Source organism: Phalacrocorax carbo, chromosome 7 (assembly GCF_963921805.1).
Source record: "Phalacrocorax carbo chromosome 7, bPhaCar2.1, whole genome shotgun sequence".
Classification (NCBI taxonomy): domain Eukaryota; kingdom Metazoa; phylum Chordata; class Aves; order Suliformes; family Phalacrocoracidae; genus Phalacrocorax; species Phalacrocorax carbo.
The window spans coordinates 21883082-21910813 of NC_087519.1; the positions used below are offsets into that span (position 1 = coordinate 21883082).

The window sequence follows — 27732 nt, forward strand, 5'->3', positions numbered from 1 at the left end:
GGAGCCCCAGCAGCATCGCACCCCTAATGCAGCACGGCTTATCTGCAAACACCCTCTCGGCCTCAGCAACAGCAGTGCTGCCAGCACAGAAGGAGTGATGGTCACTGCCAGGGGAAGCAGCTGGGGCAGTCTTCCCCCCTCACATCCTCAGCAAGGGGGTGCAGAGACAACCCTCTCCCCCAGCACTCACCAGCCAGATTTAAGGCCTTTGGTCACAAGGCTGTGTGCCTGTGCCTCAGCTCTATGCCCTTTCCTGAGGTGTCTCCTGGCATTCCTGTTTGTGCTGGCAATCACCTGGGCATCCTTTGTCTCTTTTTGATATCTCCTCTCTCCCTGCATGGCACCTTCCACCTCTGTCCCGCTCCTGTCCTTTGGGCAGCAGCTCTGGAGCCAAAGGGATGCTTTCCAGCTCTTTTCGTTAAAAAACACCAAAAACCTAATTCATTGCAAAGTAACCATTTCATGTGTGACATGGAAGGGACTTCGGGATTTATGTTAGCGGCAGCACAGAGGGGAATCTGTGGCTGCAGTGGGAGCAGGAGGCTGTGCTGGCAACAAGCACAGCTGCTGTCAGAGCCCCAGGGAGCAACCTTGAAGGAGTACATCTCTCCATGGGGATGCATGGATCCAGTGCCAAGTCCAAAGGATACTTCCCACCCCAATCAGGAGCACAGCAAGTGCTCCTCACCTTGAAAGCAGCAGGATCCAAGAGGGGAGCTATGTCTCATCACGCAGTGAAGAGCATCTACAGTATCCAAGCAGGACCATCTTGAGATCACAGTGGGAAACCAAACATTTTTACCACTGAACACCCAAGTCCAGCCATCCACTTCTTCCCTCGTGAGATGCCACCCTACAATGCTCCCTCTTCCCACCCTCCCACAGGGACACAGTTTTTCCAGCTGAGCTGAGGAACAAACAAGTCATCACCCACTCCAAGTAGGTGGGTTGGCAACGGCCAAGGAAAAGATGCTTTATGTTTGGCGACAGTCCATGGAGCTAACTCAGCAAAGCCAGATGATAGGCAGTGAAGCCACCCTTTCCAATAATAGCACTGCACAGCACACAGATCACTCTTGCTCAGATCTCCGAGGGCTTAGTGCAAACTTCATAACACCCCTGTTTCCAGCACACAGGAATGCTGCTTGAAAAGCTAATAATTTTCTAGAGCATCTTCATTAGTCTTTAAACACTCTGCTTCTGGCCTCCTGCTTCTCCACAGCTGCTGGAGGCCCTGGGCCTGATCCTGCTCTTGTGCATAGTGGTGTAAATGTGTTTATCCACAGCTGAAAGCATGTTGCTGGATGTTACAGTGGTGTCCGAGCATGCTGTCAGATGTTCATTGGTGCATCGCTCGCTTTGCCTCCAAGGTGACAAGCCTGCAAGACCCCCAGCCCACCTCGCCAATGTAACCTGGGTCTGACACAGTTCCTCCTCCACAAACCCACTTTTTAGGTCCAGCAGCCTGCAGAGATCTGCAGAAATCCCTCCTCTCCTGAGCTCACACAAGACATTTCAACTACCAAGCCTCTAAATAAGATGCTGCACCTTTCCCCCGCACCTCCCTTCATGCCACGGACCAAGAGGCAAACACTCTGAAATACGACTTAATCCTCACTCGCAGAAGAGTCTCTTCGCAGAGTAGCAAAATTATTTTATTATAGGAAAAGTCCAACCAGGGACCATGCTGAAAGCCCTTTACAAGCCATGTGCAAATAACCACACGTTAATAGTCAGGAAACCCATCTCGTTGGCAGGCAGCAGAGCAGGGCACAGAAATGGAGGCTTCAACTGGAAACAGCACTGGGTTCTCCATGTGTCCAGAACCCCCATCCTCCTCTCTGCTCCCCAGCATCTGCTAGTGGGGTGCCTTTACATTTTACCCTGCTCTGGGGTCATTCGCAGGGGCAGCTTTCCCCCAGCCCAGCCCTGGGAGCCCACGCTCCTCTGCATCCATGTAGGAGCATCAAAAACCTCCCCAGGTTTCAACACAGAGTCCCACAAATGTTTTAGATTGGCTGAACCAGCTTTTTCCCCAGAAAGCAAGTTTTCATGGACATTTCCTAGCCAGCTGGAAAGGAGCACGCTCCTGCCAGCTCTTGCTCCAATCGGGTGTTCCCCAGGGGTCTGGACCAGACCCAGCCCAAATGTCTACCATGGCTGGGCAGTGACCGGCTGCAAAGCTGGCAGTTCAGCCTTACAAAGCTGTGCTGAGGAAGACATAGGGTTTCCGTACTCTGTAGCTCCCAGCACAGGAAGAGCCCTGCCATGTCTCTCATTTTTTATGTAACACGGAAGGGAGGCACAACGGCCTGGGTGAGCCCAGCTCTCCCACTGCCACTGGGGTTGGATGCAGGGATGATTAGAGGGATTAAAAGCCAGCTCAGCAGCTGGTGGCAGGAGGGATGTGCTGGCAGAGGCCAGGCTCACTAGCCTGTGGGACGCCACAGGGGGATCTTGAAAGGAAAGGAAGATCTGAGCGGGTGTATCGCCGCCTGGCTCCCTCTCTAACAAGGGACAGGAGCAACCCACAGTTAGCAAAGAGCTCCCAGATGAAAGCAGCTCCATCCTAGGGATCCTGTTATTATTTCACAGATGCTTCTCACCTACCTTTTATAATTGTTATTTTTCTAAGGTCTCTTTTTGCTCTAGAAAAACGATGCCTCTGTGGCTGCAGGCACTGGCAGCAGGGAAGGCAAGGCGGCTCCTGGGGCTGCAGCCTCAGCTGCCCCTGGCCCTGGCAGGGCAAAATGCTATCCAAACACATGTGCTCCACCTCTGGGGATGCGCCGCAAATGTACCAAGCAGCAGGTTCTGGCAGGAAATACCCTGCACGGGACCCCAGCTCACCTGCCCAGCCCTTTCTGTTCCTCACGGGCTGGAAAGACTTTGCAATAGATGGCTTCTCTGGAAATTGCTAAGAAATCCCAGCATGAAAAGCACCGGCAAAGACCAAACTGTCGTGACCCAGTGTTTACTTCTGCCTCTGGGAACGATTGCTATAAGACAATTTGAAATCCAGGCGGGGGACGTCCTGCCCAGCCTGCCCCAAATCTGGCAGGGGAAAAAAAAAGTCCTCCCTCCTTGAAAAGGTAAAGTTGCTAAATGGCAGCCAGCCATGGCCATTTCTTCCTCTACAAAGCAGCCCTGACCAGGATGGCCTCAGCCAGGATCTTGGTGCAAAGGGACTGTACAGGGATGGGTTGACCTCCTGCTATGAAGCGGGGCACCCAGCTTGGCCCTTGGTCTCACCCAAACCCCAGCTGAGCTTTTGTAGGGTTAGCAAAACAGCGGGGTGACGAGGGAAGGCAGCAAGGGAAAAAGGGAAAGGATTAAAAATAGATTCCACTTTTGTTTCAACTGTTGTAAAATAAAATGTCCTGCAGCAACCACTGCTGAACCAAAAAAAGCACGCCTGCATCTCAGGCCAGGAGGCAGCTGAACAGCAGATGTATTTTTCATTAAAAAACTTAATATTGCAGGTTACTCCTGTGGATCTTTTTTCCTGGCTCTGGCAATCTCCTGATTGCCAGAGAGCCACTTCTCCCCCTCCCTTCCTTGGCAGAGAGGGCCTTCGCTTCGCTAGCCCTGAGCATCCTCTTCTCCACACCATGTTCCTGCCTTGGTGTTCCCAGAAGCATCTCCCTTCCCCATCAGCATCCCCCGCACACCCTTGACACTGCTATCAGCGGGTAGCGAGAAAGCCCCAAGTCCAGCGCAGCCGCTCCATATGGAGTGAGTGATATTGTGCCATCAACCTGGTGAGTCGTGGTAAATAAGAAACAAATTACCTGGCATTAAAAAAAAAAAGGCGAGAGCGCTCCCAACTTCACAAGTCCAACGGCTGGTGGTAAAGGGAACTCATTTACCCCTAATGAGAGATGGCTACACTTTGTTAACTCAAACTTTCTCATTAATCACCTGTGCATCTCTTCTGTCTGCCTCATCACTGTCGGGCCATAATAATGTATGAAGAACATTCATTTATCCCCCAACTTCCCACTCAGTAAAGATACACGGTGCTGTGGAAATGGATTTACCACAACACCTGACTCCCTGCACAATAAGGCTAATTTAGACATGCCATTGTGCCAAACCCTTCTTTGTCCTCCCTCCTCCTTTTATTTTATTTTAAAGCCAGCAGGTGCTGGGCTCAGCAATTAGAAGCAACAAGCAGCTGCAGGCAGAATATTGCGGGTTTGGGTGAAGGCTTCTCCCCTCCTGCCTGCTCCTCTGCCCACGATGCCCGGCCAAGCCACCCCCCTTGTGTACCTACCCCGGGTGCTGGCACCTAGGAGGGGCTGCACCGGAGCACCCGGTCCCATCAGCGCCTGCTCATAACATATTTTGGGGCTCCAAAAAGCAACACAGGAGCCACTGATGTGTGAGGGCATCTTGGCCGCAGAGTCTCAACACAGGCCATAGCCTCTCTCGGTCCCTCTGTGTTGGCCTTGTGGTCCCTCATGTTTCCCAAACACGCTGTATTTAATGAAATCATATGCAAAATGCTGCCTCTGTCTCCTACGCAGCTGTTGATTTTGCAGCAGGACTCTGTTTGTTCGAGCTTTGCTCTTGCAAGGAGGGGAGGAGGGAGTGTCGGGTGGCTCTGCAAGGGGATACATGGCCAGATCCTACTGTTTTTAAAAAATTAAAGGAATTGGAAGTCCAGAGGCTTCAACACTGAGAGAGGCAGAATGCAGAGGAGAATTAAAAAAGGCAAAGATCCCTGGTTGTTGGACATGTTTCTTCTGGTAGAAAAGCTTTTCAGGAGATTAAAAAAAAATCACATTCAGATGATTTTGGAAGTAGGCAGCGAGAAGCAGGCAGAGCTGGCTGGAGCCCAGCGGGGCAGCCCGAGCGGTGCCACCCCCCGTGGGTGCTGTGGCAGGTTCAGCCTCCAGCCTGCCTGCACTTCGTCCTCCAGCCCAGCCTGTCCATCACGGGAGGGACATTGCCTACGATCAAAGGAGCAGCACTGGAGCAAGCCGCCCGCAAAAGTCCCCAGGGCTTGCCAGCTTGCTGGGAGATGAAATATCAAACCTGTCTGGAAATCAAACAGCAGAATTGGAACAGACGGAAGAAAAGAAAGAAATGATGGGGAAACAAAACCTAAGCTGACACCCTTTGTAATCGAAAACAGCCAATACAGAGAATCGTCACCCCCAGTGCATGTCACTCGGGGGACAACACACTTTCTCATCACCCCTCGAGGCTGCAGTGGGATGCAATGGAAATCCAAAGCGACTCCAGCCCTGGAGCAGCTTCCCCAGCCACCACCGGCAGTCAGAGAGGGTCTGAGACAACGATGGCCACCGCGGTCTGGCTTCAGGTTTCTGCCGACAAGCTCCGAGGCATGCAGATGCAGCGTGTGTAACTAAAAAGCACGTTTGCTGGGGACGTGAAGGACATGGAGCTCCTGCCAGGAGGAGTGGTGCAGGCAGCCCCTGGGCTTTCCCACCAACAGCAGCAGTGAGGTGGAACAACTTGTGTAGAAAGAATCTCGCTGCTGGAAGAAATCTTCCCCGCAGGTACCAAAAAAGCCCTGATGGAGCCCAAACCTCATGTTTCAGCCTTATGACACCATCCCCTCCAGCCCTCTGGAGCCCCAGCGTGCTTCACCACCGGGCTGGTGGTGACAAGCAAAGACCCAGGAAACTTGCAGTTAGCCTGGAGCAGCCACCAACTACGCGTGGATTAAAAACAGACAAAAAAAAACCTGAGGATGCAGATTTCATGGCTCACTAATGCTTCATGTGAAATTGTTACATTATCCTAAACATTAATGGAAGCCATGTAAAAAAAAAAAAAAAAAGGTGTTAAAACTGGAAATGGGATGCCGTGTCTCTGCTCATTGCAGTGAGCTCTTGCTGATCTCCAAGTTGAAGCCATACTTTAAAAATATTCACATGCGCACGTCAAGCACTGTGGAAGCAGGACCTCCAGCAATTCATGCTTCTATCAATTAAAAATCCATATAGGAATTGGGAATCGCAGGCAGCAGAAAGCATTTGCAGTCTGGCTTGAAAGGCCAAGGCAGTTAGAAACAGAAAGTGAGGAAGGAGGGGACTGAGCACAGGATGGATGCTCGCATCCCCAGAGGCTCCCCGCCCCAGTCTGACCAGTCTGGGGCAGAGTCCTCCAGAGCAGAGCAATGTGGCATCTGTGGAGCACACGGGGCATGAACAGGGACCTCCCAAAGGCTTCCCAAGCCCACGAAGGGAAAGGATGGGAGCTTTTATGTAGGACATGGGATTTTCCACCCTGACCCACCAGTGACATGCAGCCAGAGGGTTCACTGCTGGGCTGGACCTAAGCACAAGGAGCTGGCTGCAGGGGAGGGGTTCGCAGCCATTGTCCTCAAGCCATAGCCACAGCTCCATCTCCACGTGCCCACAGCCACCGCTGCGGCGTGGGCGAGGATGGAGGACACACTGCAGGCGTCTGCGGGAGCTGGCGCCTTGTCCTCCCTACCCAGCTCCATCCCAGGCAAGACAGTGGAATTAAGCACAAGTTATAATTAAGACTGGATGTTTGAAGAGAAACATAATCTCCGTTCTGTGGGATTCACCGGCACAACAGTAATTAACGTCTCATTAACATTCGGCTAATTAAGCAGTTTATGAAAGTGGATAGATTTGCATACTGCTCCACTTCAGCTTCAGTGCATCCAGCTATATCGAAGCACCAGAGTTAACCCTTCCCGGACACTCACAACCCTCCGCAAGACTTCCTGGCCTCTCCCCGCAAGGCCATGAGCTGCCACAGCTGCGTATCTCACTGCATGGTGTTACCCAAACCCAGGTAAAATATCTCCTCTCCATTGCCTCTTTTCCAGACAAATCTATCCAAAGCCCCTCAAACATTGGTCATCTATTTTTAAAGCCCTCAGCTGGTTGCAATGCTTTCCCCTGGTTACTCAACACATTCATCAGAGAAGCAAAAAAGGCTTGTAAGAGTTTCTGAAGATGGGGAGAAATGTCTCCTAAAACATTTCATGCTAACTAATTTCCAAATGTTCTTCAATGTTTAAAAACAATGACTTCAAGATTAAAGAGACTCTCTAAATTCCACACATCAGCTTAAAAGCGGGATGCTGAGACAAGATGTCTCAGCAGCTTCAAAAAAAATCTTTGACATAGGGACTACGTCCCCTCTCTTTTAGAGTCTTCCCCTCATCAAGAGCAAAGGAAAACCAGCAAGAACAGTGACAACCCCTAGGCCCCCAGCTGATGTCCTGTCCCTCTTGGGGACAGCCGGGACCAGGACCACCTTTCCTGGGAGGATCCCAGAGCAGCAAGGGATGCATAACACAGTCCATCAAATAAGAGACATCTCACATGCAGCCACTTAAAAATAAGACACTTGAAGCACTGGACACAACATCTTCTGCTGTTAATACTGTCTTTCTCTTCCGGTGTTGGGTTAGTAAAGCCACTGCATCCATCATGCACTTAGAAAGACCATGTGCAAACGTGCCTCCTGCCCTGGCATCTCCTGGGGGGTGGGAAATGAGCTCTCTAGTTAGTGGTCAATGCTTGGAGTCAAGATGCAACTTTGCAGCAAATACAGTAGGAGAGAAAAATTCATGACACAGCCTTTCATTGAAAATCAATAAAGCCCAGACCTGCCTGTGATATACACATTCAATTTACTCCCTGCCTGGCTTGCTGCATCTTTACCACCAGTCCTCAGATCAGTTCAGGTCCTTCCTGGGGGCTGCAGTGCCCCTGTCCACCTCTCTCCTCTGGGTCATGGCACTGATGCCACCAGAGCCACGTTCACATGGGACTGTCACCTCCCTGAGCCTGGCAGTCCCGGCCTGGCAGCCCTGTGCCCCTGGCTGCAGCAAGCCTTGCTCCCATAGCTGCCATCCAGCACCCACAGCATCCCTCCCCACAGTGCAGCCCGGGAGCGGGAGCCCAGCCATACCATCGCATGGCAAAGGCAATTTCAAAGTTTTCTTCCATCTCACAACAGGTGCCTACAGCTATAACAAAGTGCAGCACTGGGCTCCGCTGGGGAAACGCTCCTGAATTGCACTTGAAACACCTCTGTCTTGAAAGCACATCTTCATTTTCCCCTCGCCCCAGCAGCCATGAAGCCTTCCTGGAAGTGGTGATGGACCAAGCCATCCTCCTGAGACAAGTTGGGGCATCCTCCAGCCCTGTGTGAGCCTTACCCATGGGACCCCTGTAACTCATCCTGTACTGCTCCACCTTCCCCTCTGAGGGGGGCTTTGAGTGCCCCACCAGGCACCTGAAAATGCTGCAGATTTAAGTGTTAAACTCTGCCTTTAACCTTTTTTTCTTCCTGCCCTAAATCTCCTTGCTGATGCAGAAGATGCTCCCACAAGGTGGGGGGGAGGGGAGGGTTAGCTCTGTGTTTTGCCCACCCCCAGCTAATGGGGGACCCCAAAATGCTGGGGAGCTAGAGGAGAGGCAGCTCCCTCAGGATGCTGGAGTTGCATCCTTTGGGCATCTCTCCTGCAACTAAATACACCCTGATGCCAGGGTGAGGGGCTGACGCCAACCCAGCCCTGCAGCATCTGCCTTTGGCAGGGGGCAGGCTGACCCCAGCTGCAGGCAGAGCAGCCCAGGGGGATTTGGGGAGAGGTGGGTGCCTTGCTGTGCCGGGGGGAAGCAGGCGGTGGTCTAGGGGCTTTGCCTTCGCACCAGGTTCTGCAGCGCAGCCTGACCTACTTTCTCTGGCGGCACAGCCACGCCAGCCGCAGCAGTGGCGCGGAGTTTCTCATCCCCCCTAACATGTACAGATGTCTTCTTATAAACTGGCAGCAAGGTCGTGGCAGGGCTGGCCAGGGCCCCTTCCCACTACCTCACAGCATTGGCTGTCCCCTCCCTTGCCTCTGACTTGCCACCTTTGAACACGTGCCCTCCTTTTCCTACCCTTGCCCGAAAAATTCACGGCACATCTCAGCCACAAGGAGGATTTATCGATCATCTTATCTATGTCTATTCCCAGCCAGAGCGCCGCGATAAACGAAGCTGGCTAAATAAAATGCCTTCCTGCAAGGTCTCTGTGCTGAGCGCAGCTGGCTACTAGTGGGGTGCAAAGGGGGGAGCAGCCCCCCAGGGACTCCACACCCACCTGCACAGGGAAAAGCAGCCCACAATGGCAAAAGCATTGAAGTGAGGATTAACAAGCTGTGCTGTGAACACCCATCCAAAGCTGAGGGCAGGGGTGGGGGGACAAACCAAACCCAAACCACTCCATCTAATCGATGGTAAGCAGTTTAAACACTGTTTCTCTGCAGTTCAGGGAGCCCTAATTCCAGGCATGACCTGAATCTCTTTAAAGAGAGGGAAGGGGGGTGGCAGATAGGCAAGGTGGGGGGGAGAGCCAGAAATGCCAGGGATGCTAATTTGTTCACTCTCTGCAGAACAGCTTCTGGGAGAAAAAGCACCTGCTATAGAGAAGGGACCCCCACAGAGCAGAGATCCAGTCGTGTGTGCTCACAGAAATCCCTCTCTGTTACCCAGCCCGGACTGAAAACGCTTCACGCAAGAGCAAGCAGACAATGACACGTTTGTGAGAAGAGCCTGGGGTGTAGCAGGCAGAGCACCAGGCCACCTCCTCAGCACCAACAAGTCAGCAAAGCATGCTCCAGCCCACCACGACATGAGGAGGGAGCAGGGGAGATGCGAGCAAGCTCAGCCCAAATGTGGTGCAGCTGTATCCAGGTCAGCTGGCAAGCCTGCTGGGAAGAGCGGGCTCGGGCTATAAAAAGCACAGGCGAGATGCTGGGAGCATCCTAAAGCAGCAAGGAAGAGGTCAGGGTGGCCCTGCCTTCTAAGCAAGGAGTGGTGGGGTGGCAATGAGCTGCAGAGGACGGCTCCAGCCACACGGGACCATGGGCAGGCGCCCTTCTCCCTGGGATTTCCAAAGTAATGATCCGTAAGAGAGCACTGACTAAGAGTTACTGCTGGTTTTCCAAAGGCAGACAGGGTGTGGAGGAAGGGGGACTGAGATTGCTGACAAGGCAGGGTTGGCAGCAAAAGACACGCAGTTCGGCACCCGCAACCCCATGCCATGGAGGAGGAGGAGAAATTATCATCCCCTGCACCCTGCTGGTGTGTGGCACCAAGCAGCAGTGATCCTTCAGCAGGGAGGTGCCAGAGGGAACACCAGCCCAGGACCCCACTCGGCATGGGAGCAGACATCCCAGGTGCACTGGAACAGGGATGAGGCCATGAACCTGATGAGCCTGTCATCCCTGCAAGCCTGTTCCTGGACAAGGCCCATGCATGTGGCCAAAAGCCTTTCCTTTAGCTAGGCACAGCCCAAATCTACTACAGCCAACGGACAGAGGCAGGTCTGCACTGGGCCTTGATCCCAACCTGTTCCCACCCTGCTGCCCTCCTGTCACCCCATGCCATGATGTCCCCACTGCTCTCCCAAGGAGAATCACAAGTCTGCCCTCAACCCCTCTTTAGACACCTGAGTTTTGCCGGATCCCATGCTAAGCACTGCAGAGCAAAGGGTTAATGGGTGTTTGGGGGAAAGGGCTGGGATGCCTGTTTCCCCTATACCTCCCGACAGGACCCATGTGGTCAGCCGTCACTGCAGCCCCCACAGCCCCAACTTTGGTAGAGCTTGGCAGGGTGCGCGGGGAGATGTCAGGCCCCATCATGACTCATGTAGTCATCTTTCCCTTCAAGCCAGGAAAAGAAAAAAATAAAAGGAAAGAAAATAAAAATCAGACAAGTGGCTGAAAAACTAGAGATAAGCAGAGGGGAGAGGAGACGGAGGCAGCTAATGAGGTCCCTGGCCCCAGCTCGAGGTGCGAGAATAGCACAGATGCTGCTCTGGCCGACAGCAATCCCACCCACTGGGCACAAGGAGCACACAAGGGACGGTGATGCCCAGCCCAGCCCTGGCACAGATGGCAGAGACCTGCGGGGCAGCCCCTGGGAGCCGTCCCCAGGGCAGCGGAGCAGCCAGCCTGGGGGCCAGGACCCCCAGCAGCCCTTAGGCAGCATCCACACTGTCACATTAGCAAAGGGATGGCAGGATACCCTGACCCCATGGAAACCTGACTGTGCTGCAGTGAGCAGACTGGGAGTTGCTCCTAGATTTAATTTTCTCCTCCCTCTCTAAAACACCCATGAGCTTAGCAATGCTCGGCTGGGGAAGAAGCCAGATCCCCCAGCCCGAACCCCCTGCAGCGCCCTGGTTCACCCCATGGCTGAGCCACCCCCTGCCCGAAGGACTGAAAAACAAGAAAAGCCAAAAAACCTTGACTCTTACAGTTAAAATCAAATGTGTCACTTTGGTAATAAATTGGCCTGCCTGACTGGCAGAAATAGCTCTGTTAAAATATATATATGTATTTTTTTTTTTTATTGCCTTTCCCAAATGAGTTCAAGAATGGGGAGGTTTCAAAGTCCCCACGGACAGCGAGTCTTTCTGAACCCTTCCCTGCACCCAGAAAGGTAATTATCTGCCAGGGGCCTGTCTGTGCAATAGCTGGTTACACCGCTAATTAGCAGGACTGAGCCAGTCCCCCCAGGGTACCCTGGGTCCATCCCCATGCCTCTCTGCCATCTTCCTCCTCCTAACCTCAGGCTGCACAGCAGAAGAATATCTTGTGTTTAGCACTGCAGCCAGGAGGGCCTTGTCCTCCTCCCTTGGATACCAGAGGTGCAAAGGTACTCCTGCCCACCCAAGGAATGATGGACAGGGGACAAAAAGACCCCAGAAACTTATCAATTGCCAAGAGGTTGTTCCTTGCCATGAAGCTACCTGGGGGATGGGGACACAGTGGAGAGCGCTACTTCTGCTGGAACCAAGAGACTTACAAATTTCGTAATTTAGAGCCTTCTTCAGCCTCTTCTGAGAGGGATGCTTAGGAAGTGGAGGCTTCCCAAGAAATGTCCTCTTCCCAAAAAGAAAGGAAAATAGTCCTGGTCTCAGACACGTTTAGCTCACAGGAGGGCAGGGCTGCTTTCCACACCTGGGCTTCTCTCCTTTTTGCTCCTCACAAGCTTCCCTGTCTCCTCACCACCAGCTGCTGCCACCAGGCAAAACTCACATTTAAATAAGCCACGCGCTTTGTTTGCAGAAGGGCACAGCATGAGCAGCCCAGACACCAGAGTGACAGCTGAGCAGCACAGGAGGCAACTATGGGGGTGGGCTAGGAAGATGCCCCTCTTGCACATGATGCGCCGGGAGGAGCATTGCCTGGTGCCTGGCCCAGCAGACAAATGCTTTGCAAGATAGGAGGGAACTGTCAGAGCCCAGACACCCTTACAGGGATAGCTTAGGTCTGCCAGGACATCATGCAGTCGTCCTCCTCGCCAGTCGCAGGAGTAGGATCTCAGTGGAGCATGCAGATGGAGTCACTCTCCATCCTTGGATCTCAGCATACAGACCAGCCCGGTAAGGTGAGGAACTTGGAGGACAGCTCAGGCTCTCCAGGTTTACACCCATCCTTTCCTAACACTCCAGTGCAAGACCTCCAAGGCCCCATGTCACCAGAAGCAGGGACCTTGGATCTCAAGGAAGCAGCAACAGCAAGAACTGGGGCTCTTCTCAGCACTTAAGCTGGGCACCCAGCACAGAAAGCCTCCCAACCTTCACAGCCTGAAGCTATTTATCCAAAGCTCTACCAGGACTCAGAGAAGCAGCCCCCAGTCATCACTCCAGGGGCTCCAAGACTTCACTGGACCATACAGACAAGCTGTCTTCCATCCTCCACCCCCTAGAGGTTTCCCTCTCCAGCTCTATGTCCCACCCTGCTCCAGGGAGACCAGGGTAGGGCTGAAATAGCCCTCAGCCAGGTGGTGCAAGCCCAGTGCTTGTATGTTCCCCACATCAACCCCTGCCGACTGCCTTGCTTCAGCTCCCCCGGCAGACACAGAAGGGGATGATGCTGGTCCTGCGTATCAGCATTGCCCTCAGCCTTGCAGCCCCACAGAAAGGAGTAGGTCGGGTACCTCCTGCCATTAGCAGGCAGGATCCCAGGCAGCCCCTGGAAGCACCCAAGGTGGGGCAAGTACAGGGCTCATTCCCATCTCCCCATCACCGTAAGGAAGACAGCTCTGTCCCCCACTACCCCCCCTCTTCCTACAAGATTCTGGGGCACCCAAATGCAGGGAGCTGCTCAGAAGCTGCACCACCCCGGCTGGATGGGGGGAACAGGCACTCACCCGGACACCGTTCCTGGATAACTGAAGCTCCTCTTCCCATTCCCCCCACTCAACCAAGAGCAAGACTAGCCTGCAAGCAGCCGCAAGGCAAGCCAGCGGCCACTGCTCCACGCTCACCTGTGCTCTGCCCCTCTGGAGAGCGGCTTGGAGCTGCTCAGCCTGTGCAACAAACTCCCCTCCGCAGCAAGACATCAGCCTGTGGGTGCTGCTCGCCCTTTCCATGCGCTGGTTGCTCTGCTTGCCTTTGGAATTTTTTTCCTTCTTTCCTGCGGCCCCCCCACCCCCACCCCAGAGCGTTTTGAATGTGCAGATGCCCCAGCTTCTTAAAATTCAGCCTGGGGGCGTGGGAAGTGTTTTGGAACATGCCCAAGCTGTCTGCTCCATGAGTGCTGCTAAAAACGATCCACCTACAGCCCCCATCTCCTGCACTGCTTGTCAGCGCCACCATGCCTTTCCAAAGATAAGCAAGCTTACACAGGCAGCCAGGGATCAAAGCACCAGGAGCAATCCCATTGGGGTGTCGGGACAAACTTCTCTGCTTAGAGTCACCAGGAAAACTTTTTATGTAGCAGCAGTGAATGAGCAGGGTGGTGGATGGACAGCACTGGGAGTGATGCCCTTGAGCCAGTGCTGCCTCCCTGTGCATTACAGCGAGGAAAGAACAGCACCACTGAACAGATAGAAAACAGATGCTGAAAACCAATTTACTTGTTATCAAAGGATGCAGCAGCAGGTATGGGGGGTGAACGCAACCCCCCTTGTTATAATGAGGGTGTCGCAGCGATGGGCTGTGCTATAAACACGTGTTTAGGGTACCCAGCTTGGCAGCCCTGCCCAACACCTGAGCATCCACGTGGTAGTGCGGTCCAAGAGAACATAACACATCTCCTCCCAGGTAATTCCCAACTGTTTTAACAACAAATAAATGAGCTACACAGATTTATTGACTTAACCTGTAAAACACTGCTGGTCAAGCCCAGCTTGTCTAAGACACTAGCAAGCAGTTCTCAGTGGGGTGCCCAACCAAGGTAACAGAGCAACACCAACTTACATCAGTTCAGTATCTGGCCCCAGCAGCCACCATGATAAAAAAAAAAAAAAAAAAAAAGGGACTATAAACCACTGAGGCTGAGATCTGGTCAGGAGAGCCAGGCTGAGCCCTCCTGCCATGTGCAGGGTGTACAGTGAATGAAGGCTCCAGGTCCCTGAGGGATGAAGATGGCAGGACCATCTCCAGCCCAGCACCCTGGCTCTAGATTCACAACACAAGCTGTTCAAAATGAGTGACAAGGTTGCTTTTCCCTTTGCTTTAAAATCCCTCCTGCAATCTGGCCTTCAAGTACTCATCAGTCCATTCAGGGCAGTTTCTCGCCCCGCCCCCAGCATCGCTTCCCTGCAAATTTGAGTGAAATTGATATTTTCCTATCAGAAACATGAAATTTCAAACACACAGAACATTGGATTTGAAAGCTGACTTTTGTTGGGAAGGTGCCTGTCTCTTTGTTCACAAAAGGGCTCATTTTTCCTGGAAAAGGGCCCAGATTTTGAGTGAAAGATCAATAACATGCAGAAAATGGCTCCTTTTATTTAATTTTGCCATGGTATCAAAAAGAAAAGAAAGAATCCAGTGCTGAGACTGAATGACTTCAAAATATTTTGCATTTGTTTCCCCCATTGCAACGCTGGATCATCTATTCAAAGGAGCTCAATGTGAAGGATGCAGCCTTGGGGCTCCCTTAGAGCATCCCCCTGTCGCCTGCTGGTACCCCACTGGGGACAGCATCTCCTGCACCACTCCAGCCCAACCTCAGCCCTTTTGGGGGGAATTATTAGAGATTTAACCACTGCCTCCTCTGCCCTGCCTTGGATGGAGGCCAAGGATCTCCCCCACCAAAACGCTTGAGGATGACCCTCTGCCCGCGCTAATTACAGGGAAAGGAGAATCAAAATTTTATTTCAATTACAGCCTGGGTGGGGGGAAAAATTTAAGAAAAAAATAATCCACCACAGACAAAGCATTCAAGATGCTGTGCAACAGTCATGACATGCTGCATCCTCCCTGATCCATATGGGGGAAAACTAACACTTTGGCAAATTTATGAAGATGTGTGAAAGTGATTATATTCCTGAAAATATCTCAAGTGGAACGGCCTACCTGGCATATTTTGTTAGTCATGAAACACGCTCCCTCCACCGACTGTAGTTTGTGGCTTCCCATCTGCTTAAATACTTTAAATACTGAAACTTTCTTATTTTTTTTTAAGCCGAAATAGCACGCCGGCAGCAGCAGCATACTGCTGACTCAAGGGCGCGGGACAGGGACACGCTCACCACCAGCAAAGGGATGCAGAAGGTGCCACGCCAAGAGGGCAAGAGATCAGAAGATTCACCCCGCAGGTAATAAGTGCTGCCTCTGGCCAAGAAATGCAAGAGGTTGGCTTGTATTTATTGAATTAAGAGCATCCAGCAAGGGAGCTCCAAGTGCAAACCAAAAGAGAATATTTTGGGTCAAGCATGGAAGGGAAGGGAAAAGGTTACAGGGAAGAAATGGCTCTGGTTTGCCATTTTCATTTCACTTTGCCAGAAATAAAAGGTAACAATTGTAAAGCTTACAAGTCCCGTCTGCCAGGCCCAGTTTTTAGCGAGAGATGCGGTTTATGGGCACTTGGTCCAGGGAAGCTGCCACCCTGACCCCCCTGATTCTTGCTTTCATGGGGAGCAATGTCCCTTTCATCCCAGGGGAGCTGGGGAGAAGGCTCCAAGACAGCAGGGCTCACTAAACCCTGAGACAGTGCTGGCATCCTCCCGGAGGGACCCAGCTGCCTCCCCCCTGCCCTCTCCTGCTCTTTACTTAATAGCTTCTATTTTAAAACCCTGGCTGGAGTCGCTCTGACCACAGTGGTGGGAGGTGGCGTGGGCATGCACAGGGATGCAGCCAGAGCTCAGCACCACAGCAGCACACCAGGACGAGCAGGCAAGCCCCAGCGAAGGCAGCTGCCTGTGCCTGCAGGACTTCGGTAGCGGGTGCAAAGGAAACCCAGACAGGACTCCCTAACTCAAAGGAGAAGACCAAGGAAGAGCCGCAGCAGCAGAGGAACACCCTGTGAACAGCTCAAAACTTCCCCACCAGGCTTCCCTGGAGGTGCCCTTAGATGTGCTTGAGCATCCTGCAGCCTGAGAAAACTCGGGGTATAAACACCAACTAAGCATTTAACCACAAAGGGATAATTTTTAGTCATTTAAGCAGTTATCTGCTGTTTGCACAAGGCAATGGCAACTGCATCCCACAAAGCAACAATGCATAGTACTCACAGTGCAACTACAGTTTAATTACTCTTAACCTGATTATGGAGAATGATCAAACTAGATGGGAGCATCTTGGCCGAATGGCCTTCTCCCCAGGGTGCGTGGGCTGTGCTATAGAAACCCCAGCTATAGATACATATAAAGTAGAGCAGAGACCAGCAGAATATGATGAACGTTTTCCCAAATGGCAGTGCAAAGCTGAATATTAGGTGATTTATGGCAATTCCCTCCAAGTGAAAATCTCTCCTACCATGGTGGTGGTTTTTTTACAGCTCATTTGGCTTTTGATTTGCTGAATGGCTTTGTGCTATTTTCCTTTGCAGGATGGGGTCTCATCATTTGTGTTTTCTTAAGATTTTTTTCTCTTAAGAGAAAACTCCCTCTCCTCCTGTCCTCCATGAGCCTAATTCTGCCTCCCCAGCTGGTGTGCAAGAGTATTGGAGTTACTCCCACTTTCCAGGAGAATAAATCATGTTGGAGGCAGGGGCTTTTGTTCAAGGGCCAATACCTGGAGGAGGAGTTTCTCCTTCCAAATGGAGATAGTCCCCGGGAGAAATAATCCCACTGGAAATAATCCAGTGCAAAGAGGGTTTATTGCATCTTTTTAAAGGCTTTTTCTTACTGACAACTGATGAGTTCATAGCTACCAATATCCATTAGAGGGTTTATTTTATTTCTTGTTAGAAAACAAAATAAAAAGGCAGAGCCTGAGAAGAGTAAAACCAGCCACAGAGACTGAAGACTGACAGCAGCTGCCTGGCAGACAGTGAGTGAAAATGCTCTGACAAGATGAAATGTTTTTTCTTTCATTGAAATCACTCGCTTTCCAAATGACTAATATGCTGCTATTGCACCATGGATATTTCCAGAGTGATGAGATGTTTTTAAAATATCTCACCGTCCCTCAAAATATCTCACTCTGGCTCAATAGATCATCCAAAACACCACCCACGGAAATCATAAATAAATAGATCCTATTTTGCTATTAAAGAGCAGACTGGCCAGGGCCAGGGCAGCATCCTTCATCGGCAAGTAAATGAGGCCACTGAACTCCTCACCTTGGTGCGTAGCTCCTGAAGTGAGGCTTTTTGGAGATGGAGACACAAACCTTTGCAAGCAGAGTTGGACAGTGCCTCTTCTCCCCAGCACCTTTGCAGTCTGTCCCATACAGATTAGCTCTTCAATGCTGCAGATCTCTCCTTGCATAAGCAAACTGGACAGACGGGCTGCAATGGACTCCATGGTACCAAACACCGGCACTGAGGTACCAGCAACCACCTGCACTCACCAGCACAGTGGCCCCCAAGAAGGTGGCTGATAGGCTCTGGCCCAAAAGGCACCTCTGGAAATCCATGTACTCCCTTGGGCACCCCCCTTGCCTATGCAACAGCTTCAAAGCCCAAGCAGCAAGACCTGGAAATGCTCCACCTATTCCCTGCCCCTGAACATCCAGCAGTGCTGCAAGTCCCCTTTGCACATTGCTCCCCTGTCAGCAAGCGAAGAGGGTGGGGAAAGGACACCCACCCCCTGGGAACAGCTGGTGTCAAGGTGATGCGCCAGCAGGGGTGCCAGCCCAGCAGTCCCCGCATCACCTCACCCTGGCCCCTCTGGGAAGGGGTCCCAGCCTGGCACACAGCACCCCACTTTAGAGTCAGGAAACCCCTGCCCTCACAACAAAGGCTCCAAGGAATTGCAAGGAGCAGTTGCAAAGCCACCCCCAGGTAGCTGATTTTTTTCACATTTCAATGCACTCCCTCCAGGCTTAGAGAGAAAAAATAAAAAGCAGCAAAATGGCAACAAGGCGGCACTGAGCGGGGAGACTATGGACAGACTTGCCTTGCATGTGCTCCAACTCCATTGCAGGCGAGAGTGTGCCCCATGCTCCTGCCTGCGGGGAAGGGTCCTGAGTCCCAGCTCAGGCTCAGATCTGGGTGCAAGGACAACTCCACTTAGTAGGACAAGAAAAACTCCCCAAGAGCCCCAGTGCAGATGTACTTTAAAAGCTCCCCAACTCCTGATGCCCTCAGCTGAGAGCCAGGCCAAGCCCAGCTGCGACACCCCCAGCTGCAGTCAGCAGCAGCCCAGCCCAGCCCAGCACTGCTCCCATCACACTGGCTTACTCTGCTAGAGCTGCATCTACTTTTTCTCTTCACTAGGAATCAGGCAATGCTTTTTGTTTTGCTGATTGAAGGAAAAGAGAGCAAATAGTTTTAAGGAACTGAAAATGGCTTCCTTTGCTTTTCTCAGCAAGATAAAAAAAATTGTCCAGGTCACCCAGGCTGTGTTGTTCCGAAGTTGTTCCCACTTTGGAGGCATTTACCAAAGTGCGTTTTGAAACTTTGGGAGATGAAGAAGCTTTTCAGAACAGCCGAGTCGAAATATATCCCTTAGAAACCACAGACAGCCTGACGCTTGTCTGTTTTTTCAAAAGGGTTTTCAACTACTTGTCCAACACAGCAGGAATTGGTGGTTTCCCCAGGTTTGAGAAAGGAAAACACCTTGCCCATGGAAATTCAGTCCTGGTGCTGACAGACATGGGGAGCCCAGCATAAGGATGCTGCAGCGATGGGCCATCAGTACCCAACGTGCCCTGCAGAGATCTGCCAGCCCAGCCAGCCCTAGTCCTTCCTAGCAACCTCTGCTTGACTTTTCCCTCTGATTCCCTTTCTCCTTCACACCAGGAACAGGCAGTACTGGGGGGGTGGGAGAGAGATGACAGAGATGCTGCAAAGGCTGGGGAGAGAAAGCCAAGGCCCTGCATTTCCAATGAAGATAGCTCCAACATCTGTCCTCAGCCAGAAATGTATTCACCCGCACAGACACACTCATCAGATGAGGCTCTAAAATATTTACTGCCCAAATATCAATCCTCATAAAGCGAGGCAGCCATTTGGGCTCAGGGAGGGGGAAGGAGACGGGGTGGGTTGTCAATAATGTCATAACCATGGACAATTTTATGTATCTCTGGAAATGGCCAAGGAACACGCAGTTTGACAGATGTGCAAATGGGTAACGCAGGCTCCCTAGTTATGAGCATGAGGATGTCAAGAGGAATAGATGAGCAGTAATTCAAAGTATATTGAGCTTAGAGAAGTACACAGGCATCGTAATGAATACGGGATGGGCGCTGCGGTGGAGGGAGAGCTGGAGAAGGAGGAGGCGGCATGCTGGTCCGGGAACGCAGCCCCTGCCAATGCCACAGAGCAGCTGTGGGCACAGGGGACCCAGGCAGGTGTCTGATGAGCAGAGACACACTGCTGTGGGGTGTTGCTGCACCACAGGATGTGTCAGCCTGCCTGCGGCTTCCCAGAGCTGGACCGAGCTCCAGGCTGACTTCTCCTTCTTCCACCTTCCCAACTGCATCTCTACACAAGCCTCTCCCACCATGGTGCCACCTTGCCTTTCCTGTGCCGGGAAACTCAAGGTTTTAGGCCAAAGGCCTAACTCAACTCAAGGCCAAATACCTTCATTTTTCACCAAGAACAGTCAAAAAAACCTCACCAAGAAACCAAATCAAGTTTCAAGTTTAGGCAAAGCAGAACTGCTACTTATTTTTTTGCTGCCAGCTCCAAACTAAGAAACAACCCCCAACACCACAGCAAGGGCTGCTGCCACCCCCAGCGCCGCCTCCGAGGCTCAAGCACTGCTCACACCTATGACTAGTGCCTCGCCCGGCATTTCCCCATCCCACCCCTGGTGTTTTAAAAAAGCAGCATCACACAGACACATGCTACACCTCCAACAACACGCTGCCGCCTCCTGCACACGCTCCCACCCCGGACCCATGGATCCCAGCGGCACGGAGGACCACGGAGGCTGGCTGGCTTCCAGCACAAAGCTAAGGTGCTAGGAATAAAAAAAATAAATAGAAATGAACGATGCTGGGACACGCTTCTCTTTGGGTGTTTGTTTTGCCAAAGGCGTGCTGCAGCACATTGCAAGGGGGAGCATCAGCTGGTCCCAAGCAACCTCACTTAGCAAGCCCAGGACAGCACACACAGACATCTCAGCTCTGCTCTTTTTTCCCCAAGATTTGTCTTCTTCAGTGTTTCTGGCAGTGAAATTCCCATTCCCACACCTCCTGCAGTGCTCTTCAAAAGGATATAGTCATCAGCTGCAGTGGTAGAGCCAAGCATACCCTTCCTCCCTCTCAAGTCCCCCCAGCAGTTCCCACAAGGAAGTTCATAGTTTTTCTACACCCTGGTGCTTTGGGGGGGAAAATTACTCACGAAGGCAAGCAGACACCCTGCTCACCAGCAAACCCCACAAAAGTGATTTTTTTGCCTGCGGAAAAATCCATGAATCACTGTAACAGTCAGTCTGTCTTGAACCAAAACACACTGCTCACCATAGTTTATTAAAAAGAATTAATCAGCAGTCTTTTTCCTGGCTGATTTTATAAAACATGACTTATCTCAACCATTCGCTAATAAGTTATTGCAACATCCAGCTGCAGACTTCCTCTGCGTGTGCTCTGGGAGCTTTTCCCATGGCTCATAGACTGCCATAGGTTTTTGTTAGGTCAAATGACCGATGACTGAATAAGCTTGAATCTTAAGGAAACATTATCTACAAGTCTCAGACCTCATACTTTCACTCCCAGGAGACACTTCTGGCACTGTCTGCTCCCGCAGACATGCTGCTCAGTGAATAATCCCACCGGAGCCAGGGAGCCCTGGGGTGGTGGAGTCCTGGGCAAGGGGTGACACTACAAGGAGGAAGGGGCAGGGGCACTACCAAGCCACACACAGGCAAGTGCTAGGAAGGTCAGGCAGGAGGGAAGGGCCTGGCAGGGGCTGGTATCGCTCTGCATGGGTGCAGTGGCCCTGACACAATGAGACAACCAAGCGGTAACAAACCCATAACGAAAGCTTCTTTCCTAAAAATGTCCTTGCTATAATTTAACTTTTTTCCTCCTGGCAGCACCCTCCTGTGTGCAAGAGCTCCACAAGGACACAGTGTAAGAGCACCAAACTTCAATGCCCACAGCTGCAAAAGCAAAAGAGAGAAATAATTGCATTCCTTACAGCAGTTGTAACTTATCCTAGGAAAACTTCTGGCTAATGAGGCAGTTCTGGTCTGAAATTCAGTGAGAGTTGAGAGGGCTGATCCTGCTGCCAGCTTGTGGCAGGTACAGGCAGAGGGCGGGCGGGCATGGGAAAAGCAGCTCAGGAAGCCACCATCATGGTCCCAACCTCATTGCTTTGCAGCTTACTGGAGTTTAGCTTTCCAGTGCTAGCACTGTACCAGTGAGCTGGCTTGCAATTATTTCTCCTTAAGAAAAAAATCCCACTATATCAGATATTGTCTCCTCTGCCTCCTCTTTGTTTTGGCTACATGCTGCTTTCAAGGCATCGCCCAGCAGAGCTGCACCTGCCATCCAATCCTAGGCCTCTGCAGAGGATTTTCTGCATCAGTGGCCACATGCTTACAGGTCCCAGGGAGCCCGTGGCTGGCACTGCCAGGGGGGACCAGGGACAAGCTGGTCTGCCAATGAATGCCAGCTGCTGAGCGGGTCACCTGGGCTGCAGCAGCTGGAAGCAGAGGTAGCAATTTGTGTGCTCACCTGGAAAGACAGATATCCTCCCATCCCTCACAGAGCTGCTGAGAAACCAGCTCCTCGCTTTAACCCTAGAAGTTTAACACCACTGTACTTGAGCTTCAAGGAGAAGATGCAAAACCCCCTCTCCCTTGGTCCAGGCACCCCTGTGGCAGAGCCGGAGGTGAGCCAGCTCTGCAGGAAAACCAGCTTCCAGGGAAGTGCTTGGAGGGTGCCAGTTTGCAGCCAGCTGGGACTCCATCTCCCCTTTTGCAGGGACACACAGGACCACATCTGCAGTGTGGCTGTGCTCTGGCACAGCCCCTCGGTGCCCAGCACATCCTGGGGCAGAGCCACTGCTCCCCAGCACCAGCATGCCAGGCACACGTGTCCCGGCGGCATGGGGCCACTCTCCCTGAATGCAGTCTGGGTGTCCAAGCGGTGGCAGCAGGAAGGTCTGGAAAAGTAGAGCAAGAAAAACAAAAGGGAGGGAGGCCCAAAGCCACAGCTGAGCAGAGCATGGCAGGTTAGGCTGCAAAGCCAAGGCTGGCGGCATTGCATCCGTTACCTGCATGACCTTGAGAGCCTGAGACAAGCTGCAAAGATGAGAGGGAAAGCCTCCAGCAGCAGTTCTGCCTGCTGCCAGGGACAGGGAAAGTCAGGCAGGATATGGAGGGGTGGGTGCCATTTGGGATATGCTACCCCAGCGATGGAGCTCCCCAGATGGGCGAGGCTGCTTTTAGCTCTGTCTCAGCCCCTTCCCCAAAAACACAGCTTACAACCCCAAGCCGCCTTCGCCTTTGCACAGCACTTTAGCCTTGGGCTATGTTCCCATGTGAGCACATGTGTGGGAAGAGGTGAACAACCCACATCACTCCTTTTGGACCCAGCGCTTGCACAGGAGCAGCAGCAGGAGGAGGGGGAAGGCTCTGCCTGCACTCCCTGGAGGGAAGGGCAGCCAGCCCCACCTCTGCCATGCAGGAGACACTGCCAGCACACAGGCAGACTCCCCAGACCGCAGTGTGCGTATCTTGAGAGCTCAGAATAAATATTTAAAGGTGGAGGAAAAAAAGAAAACCCACTCTTCTCTGCGAGCAAGTTCTCAGTCTTTGCTCTGGGATTTGAGGCAGAGACAGACAGAAATATGACAAAGACGACACAGGTTCCAGCAAACCATGGGCACATAAGAAGTGATGGCTTTCAGATGCCGGCTTTGCTGCAAGATAAATCCCCTCCTGGCTGTAGTGTGCCTGACAACCCTGACAGCCCTCGGGGACTGCAGGTCTGCTCTCCCTGCAGACACACGGGGCTGCAGCAAGCTGCGGCTGGCCCATATCCTTACACTCATCCACCCCGGGGGAGTGGGTGATGAAAGCCAACATGTTACCCAAATCCCTTTCCAAGCCAGTTAAAGCTGACCCTGTCCTGTGAGGACATGTGTCCCCTGTCCCACGAGTGTGCACAAAGCAACAGAGTCTGCATCAGGGTGTGGACAGCACAGGTGAGCTCCCAAATCCCTGTCCTTGCAGCAGAGCTCTGCCAGAGGAGCAAACCACGGCTCAGTTTTCTTGATGCCTCACATGAGCAATGGCTGGGGGGAAGGACAGGAGGTGACGACTCTGCTCAGCTCCCAACAGCCCTGTGCTGGGCTATCACTCAGAGGCAGTGGCCGGGGCAGCCACAGAGAACGGGCTGTTCTGTATGACAAGGCAGTCCTTAGGATGCTTTTATTTCCAGAGAGAGCTCATTAGCTCTGGTTGTGCAAGAGTTCGGGGTTTTTTTCCCCTGTTACCAAGATCTGGAAAACTCCACTGAATAACATCTCCGAGCACAGGTGGAACAAAGACAGGGCACGGGGGGAGAGCAGCAACAAAACCAGAGATAATCAAAGCCGCTGCTGCAGCCTTACATCACTTATGATCTCTGTCTCATTTGGTTTTCCCAGCTGGAGCAGTCTCTGCTCGCTCAGTCCCCAGCAGCACTCAGCAGCCTCCTGCATGCTGGGGCTGGGTCCAGCCCTACTCACCCCATCATCAGGGAGGGAAGGACTTGTCCAGAGCTGGCTCTTCTCAAAGGGGGAATGAATTGCAGAAGAGGGCTTGAGATGGCAAGGAAGTGGACTCAAGGATCCCTGGGAGCAGCCCACTGAATCAGAAGGAATGCCGGGAGCTAAAGTGGCTTGTGCATGCATGAGGCAAGGAGGAAGGTGCTGTCGGCTGGCATTTGCTACAGGAGGCGTTTAATACAGACACATCCTACCCAGGGAGGGCACTCAGGGATGCTCCAGCAAAAATGCCCTGCTGGGATCGGTCTGGACCAGTCACCTCCGTACCAATCCCTGATGCTCCTTTCCCATTGCTACACAGTCCAGCATGCACTGCAGGGCATGCTGCCGAGAATGTACCAGTGGCAGGAGATAAGCCGGCTCCCCAGATATGATCACAAGCCCAATTATCTCCTTAACTCCTATGTGATTCACTTATCTATCTCAGATCTATTCCTCCTTATCTGAATCCTCCTCCTGTTCTTTCCCACCTCTCGCCTTGTGATTGCACTCAGAGCATCGAGGCCTCCCCAGAAGCAAGGGAGGCTGCAGGAGAGCCTGATGCCCTGGACTGCCACTCACCACAGCTAATGGGATAGACTCCGATTGACTGGCCCCAGCGATTTAAAGGTAATAAAACGTTAAAAGCAGCCCTATAAATCACCCATGCAGGAAGTGACCTGGACAGGAGGCCTAACGAGTTAGCAGAGGGTTTTATTTAAAAGCCATTTGTCTGAAAAGTGCAACACAAAGAGTCAAATAACTCTTAGGAAAACAGCAGTGCTGGAGCTACCAGGAGGGTCAGAGAGGGCTGGATATTTACAGCTGAGGATGTCAGCCTTAGCAGTGCTAAGTGGCCCTTGCTTCCCTGGCTGGAGCATCCCAGCTGATCCCAGCTCCAGAGGTGCACGCTGGGAGCTGTCAAAGGGAATCACAATAAGCCAGACCCCAGCTCTGAGTTATTTTTTTAGTTCACTGGGGACACTGCAACCCTTTTGCAGACCTCCTGAAACAGGAATCTTGTGCCCATGCCCATAATGCTGGTGACAGCCACATCTTCCTCCATGTCCCAGCTCCCCTGCACAGGAGATTACACACATGGAGAAATCATGATCCTTGTATGTTCCCACACACACCTGATGCCTCTGTGTGCAAGGAGAACCATGAAAACAAGAGGCCCAAAAATCTCAAAACCCAAAACAATCCTAGAAATCAAGTTTTTGGTTTCTAAACCTGATTTCCACTCCTCGGCTGTGGATACCAGTTTTGCACCCAGCAGGAAGGCGGTTAACCCTGCATCAGCCTCAGCCCCGGCTCACTTCCCGCAAATCAAGCTCTACTTCTTTAACCTTAAAGAAAACCCACTGCAAAATGAAAAGGGTAAATGAGGTTGTTTCACTGGGACAGAAGCTCAGCCTCCTCCCAAACACCCCGCCCCAGCCACCCCTTGCTTCCCCACCACAGAAAGCCTCCAAAATACCCCAAAGGCCTTTTACACTGAGAGAAAAGACAGCACGTGCTTTGGAAGACTCTAGAGCATCGTTAAGAGGCAAATTATAGACAATTATCCTCAGAAGTACGTCAGGGAAGCTGAGGCAGTCGCAAGGCACTGGTCCCACCCAAGCCTGGCTCCTTGCAGCAGCCCAGGCTACATCCCAGCAGCAATTCTAAAGCTATGAGCAATTTCACAGACAGGATTCAGTCTGCAAGTAGCGGGTTACATCAGGAGCTATCCCACCTTCAAAATCACCTTTCAATTGAAAGACAAGGGCACCCCTGACCCAGCAGCTTGCCCTCCCGGCAAGCCGAGGTGGAGACGGGCAAACTGCAGGCAGCTGTGTGCGCTGCCCAGGGAACAGTGCCCACCCAGGCAAGGCAGGAGATGCAACAATCCAAGAAATAACTGAGCTTTCATTTGCATTTGCAAATCCCTGCTTTTCACAGACAGAAAAGATGTGGTCCTTACCTTGGGAGGGATGCAAGAGGCTGGGTACAGGCGCAGCTGGTTCTCCCTGCCAGCAACGGGCACCTTCCTGGGGGAGCAGGGAAGCCTAGCAGCACTGGGGGGCTGCGGCTGGGGGGCTGCTCTGGCAGCTCTGCAGGTGGCTCATGGCTCCTGGGTGCAGGGGGCTGCAGGTAAGAAGGCACAGGAGACGTCAGGCTGGGAACACATGGCCTTAAGCACCCACCCAGCAAACCCAGCCCCACAGCAAGTATGACTTGAAAGTTAAGAAGGTAAACTTCAAATATTGATTTATTTTCTATATTGCTTTTGTTTCCCCCTTCTCCAGAATTAAGGAAATGAGGACAATCAGGTGGGAATCTCACAGAATCACAGAATGGTGGGGGTTGGAAGGGACCTTTAGAGATCATCTTGTCCAACCCCCCTGCTTGAGCAGGCACACCTAGAGCAGGGGGCACAGGAACACATCCAGGCAGGTTTTTAATATTTCCGGGGAACGAGACTCCACAACCTCTCTGGGCAGCCTGTTCCACTGCCCTGTTACCTTCATAGCAAAGTGAACCTCGCTGGTCTCACTTAGCTCTGGACACTAAGTGGACACTTGAAGAGGTCCAGCACCCCCTGAGGGGCTCCTGCCAGGCATCGGGTGATATCTCAGAGCTGTTCCCAGAGGGTGGTACTGTACTTCCAGCATCACTGGTGGGGAGGGAGAGGAAGCACAAGCTTGCCTGGGTAAGCAGCACCCCTGCCCACCTTGATGCACTCAACCAAGAACATGCAAGGGAAGGATTCCTCAGCTCACTGGGCCCAGTGCTCCTTTCTGCTCCCAAACCAAGGGCTCCTACTGCTACCTCAGAAATACTTAGAGAAAGCAGGTCCCTGACCTGCTGATCTGCGAGCGTTCCTCCCGACTTCAGTGCTGTAAAAGAAGTGAGACCCTTCACTGATGGAGGAGGTGGCACCTTCACCGCACCTCTAACCAGCTTCACCTTTGTGTGCAGCACAACCCTCTACAGCATGGGTTTGATTTAATACATTTATTTAGCGGTGAGGTCCCCAAGGCAGAGCTCACACCCTTTTTTGTGCCTCAAAGAGTTTTGAGCAGTCAGTGTTTAACAAATTAATAATAAAGCAATGGCACCTTGAAAACAGACTCTCCCACCCTCAAAAAAGTGGCCACATCTCCCAGTTACTCTGAGGCACTGCTTTAGACCTTGCTGAGCAAATGGTATTTAGCCGCAGCCACCTTTTAATGGGAATGATGTGATCGTGCAACAGCTGCAGTCAAGTCTATCACAGCTTAAGGTATCCCCACACTGCACAGAGAGAGGGCAGGGAGGAGGAGGGATGGAAGCAAGTGCTGTTAGCTTAGGTATTTTTTAGCAGCCATTCCCAACCTGAGGTCTGGCATCCTATCCCAAGTTGCCAGTTACATTCAGCATCTCTCAGTCTTAAAAAGTATTCACAAGGTTCATGGCGGAGGCTGGCAAATATTTACCAAGGATTCTTCCAAATCTCCAAGCATGCCATGCACTTGCTGCAAATTTGTTTGCTGATCAAGGTCCTTTTGCTAATTTGCAAATGGAGAGCAAAGAATAAGTCAGCTGTACCATGTACAGGAAGGTGAGCAAAGAGGATCCTATTCCATGGGAAAGGCAACTCCACCGACCCTGATGAGGGTTTGGTAATTAACACCTGCAGCACTGGAGCACAG

General features: G+C 52.1%; 1 protein-coding gene across 2 annotated transcripts in view; it reads right to left on the bottom strand.

The window, feature by feature from the left end:
• The window catches only part of LINGO1 (leucine rich repeat and Ig domain containing 1), a 148424-nt gene extending 122357 nt beyond the window's left edge, over positions 1–26067 (bottom strand). The window contains exon 1 of one of the 2 annotated variants that reach the window (XM_064456779.1): positions 26022–26067. Coding sequence is in view for 1 of the 2 variants with exons in the window: in XM_064456777.1 (XP_064312847.1) it covers positions 13284–13388 (105 nt within the window). In the remaining variant the exon portion in view is untranslated. Of the gene's footprint in view, positions 1–13283; positions 13393–26021 lie in introns of those variants that run through there. The other variant, XM_064456777.1, reaches the window with a different exon arrangement.
• Between the last annotated feature and the right edge of the window lie 1665 nt (positions 26068–27732).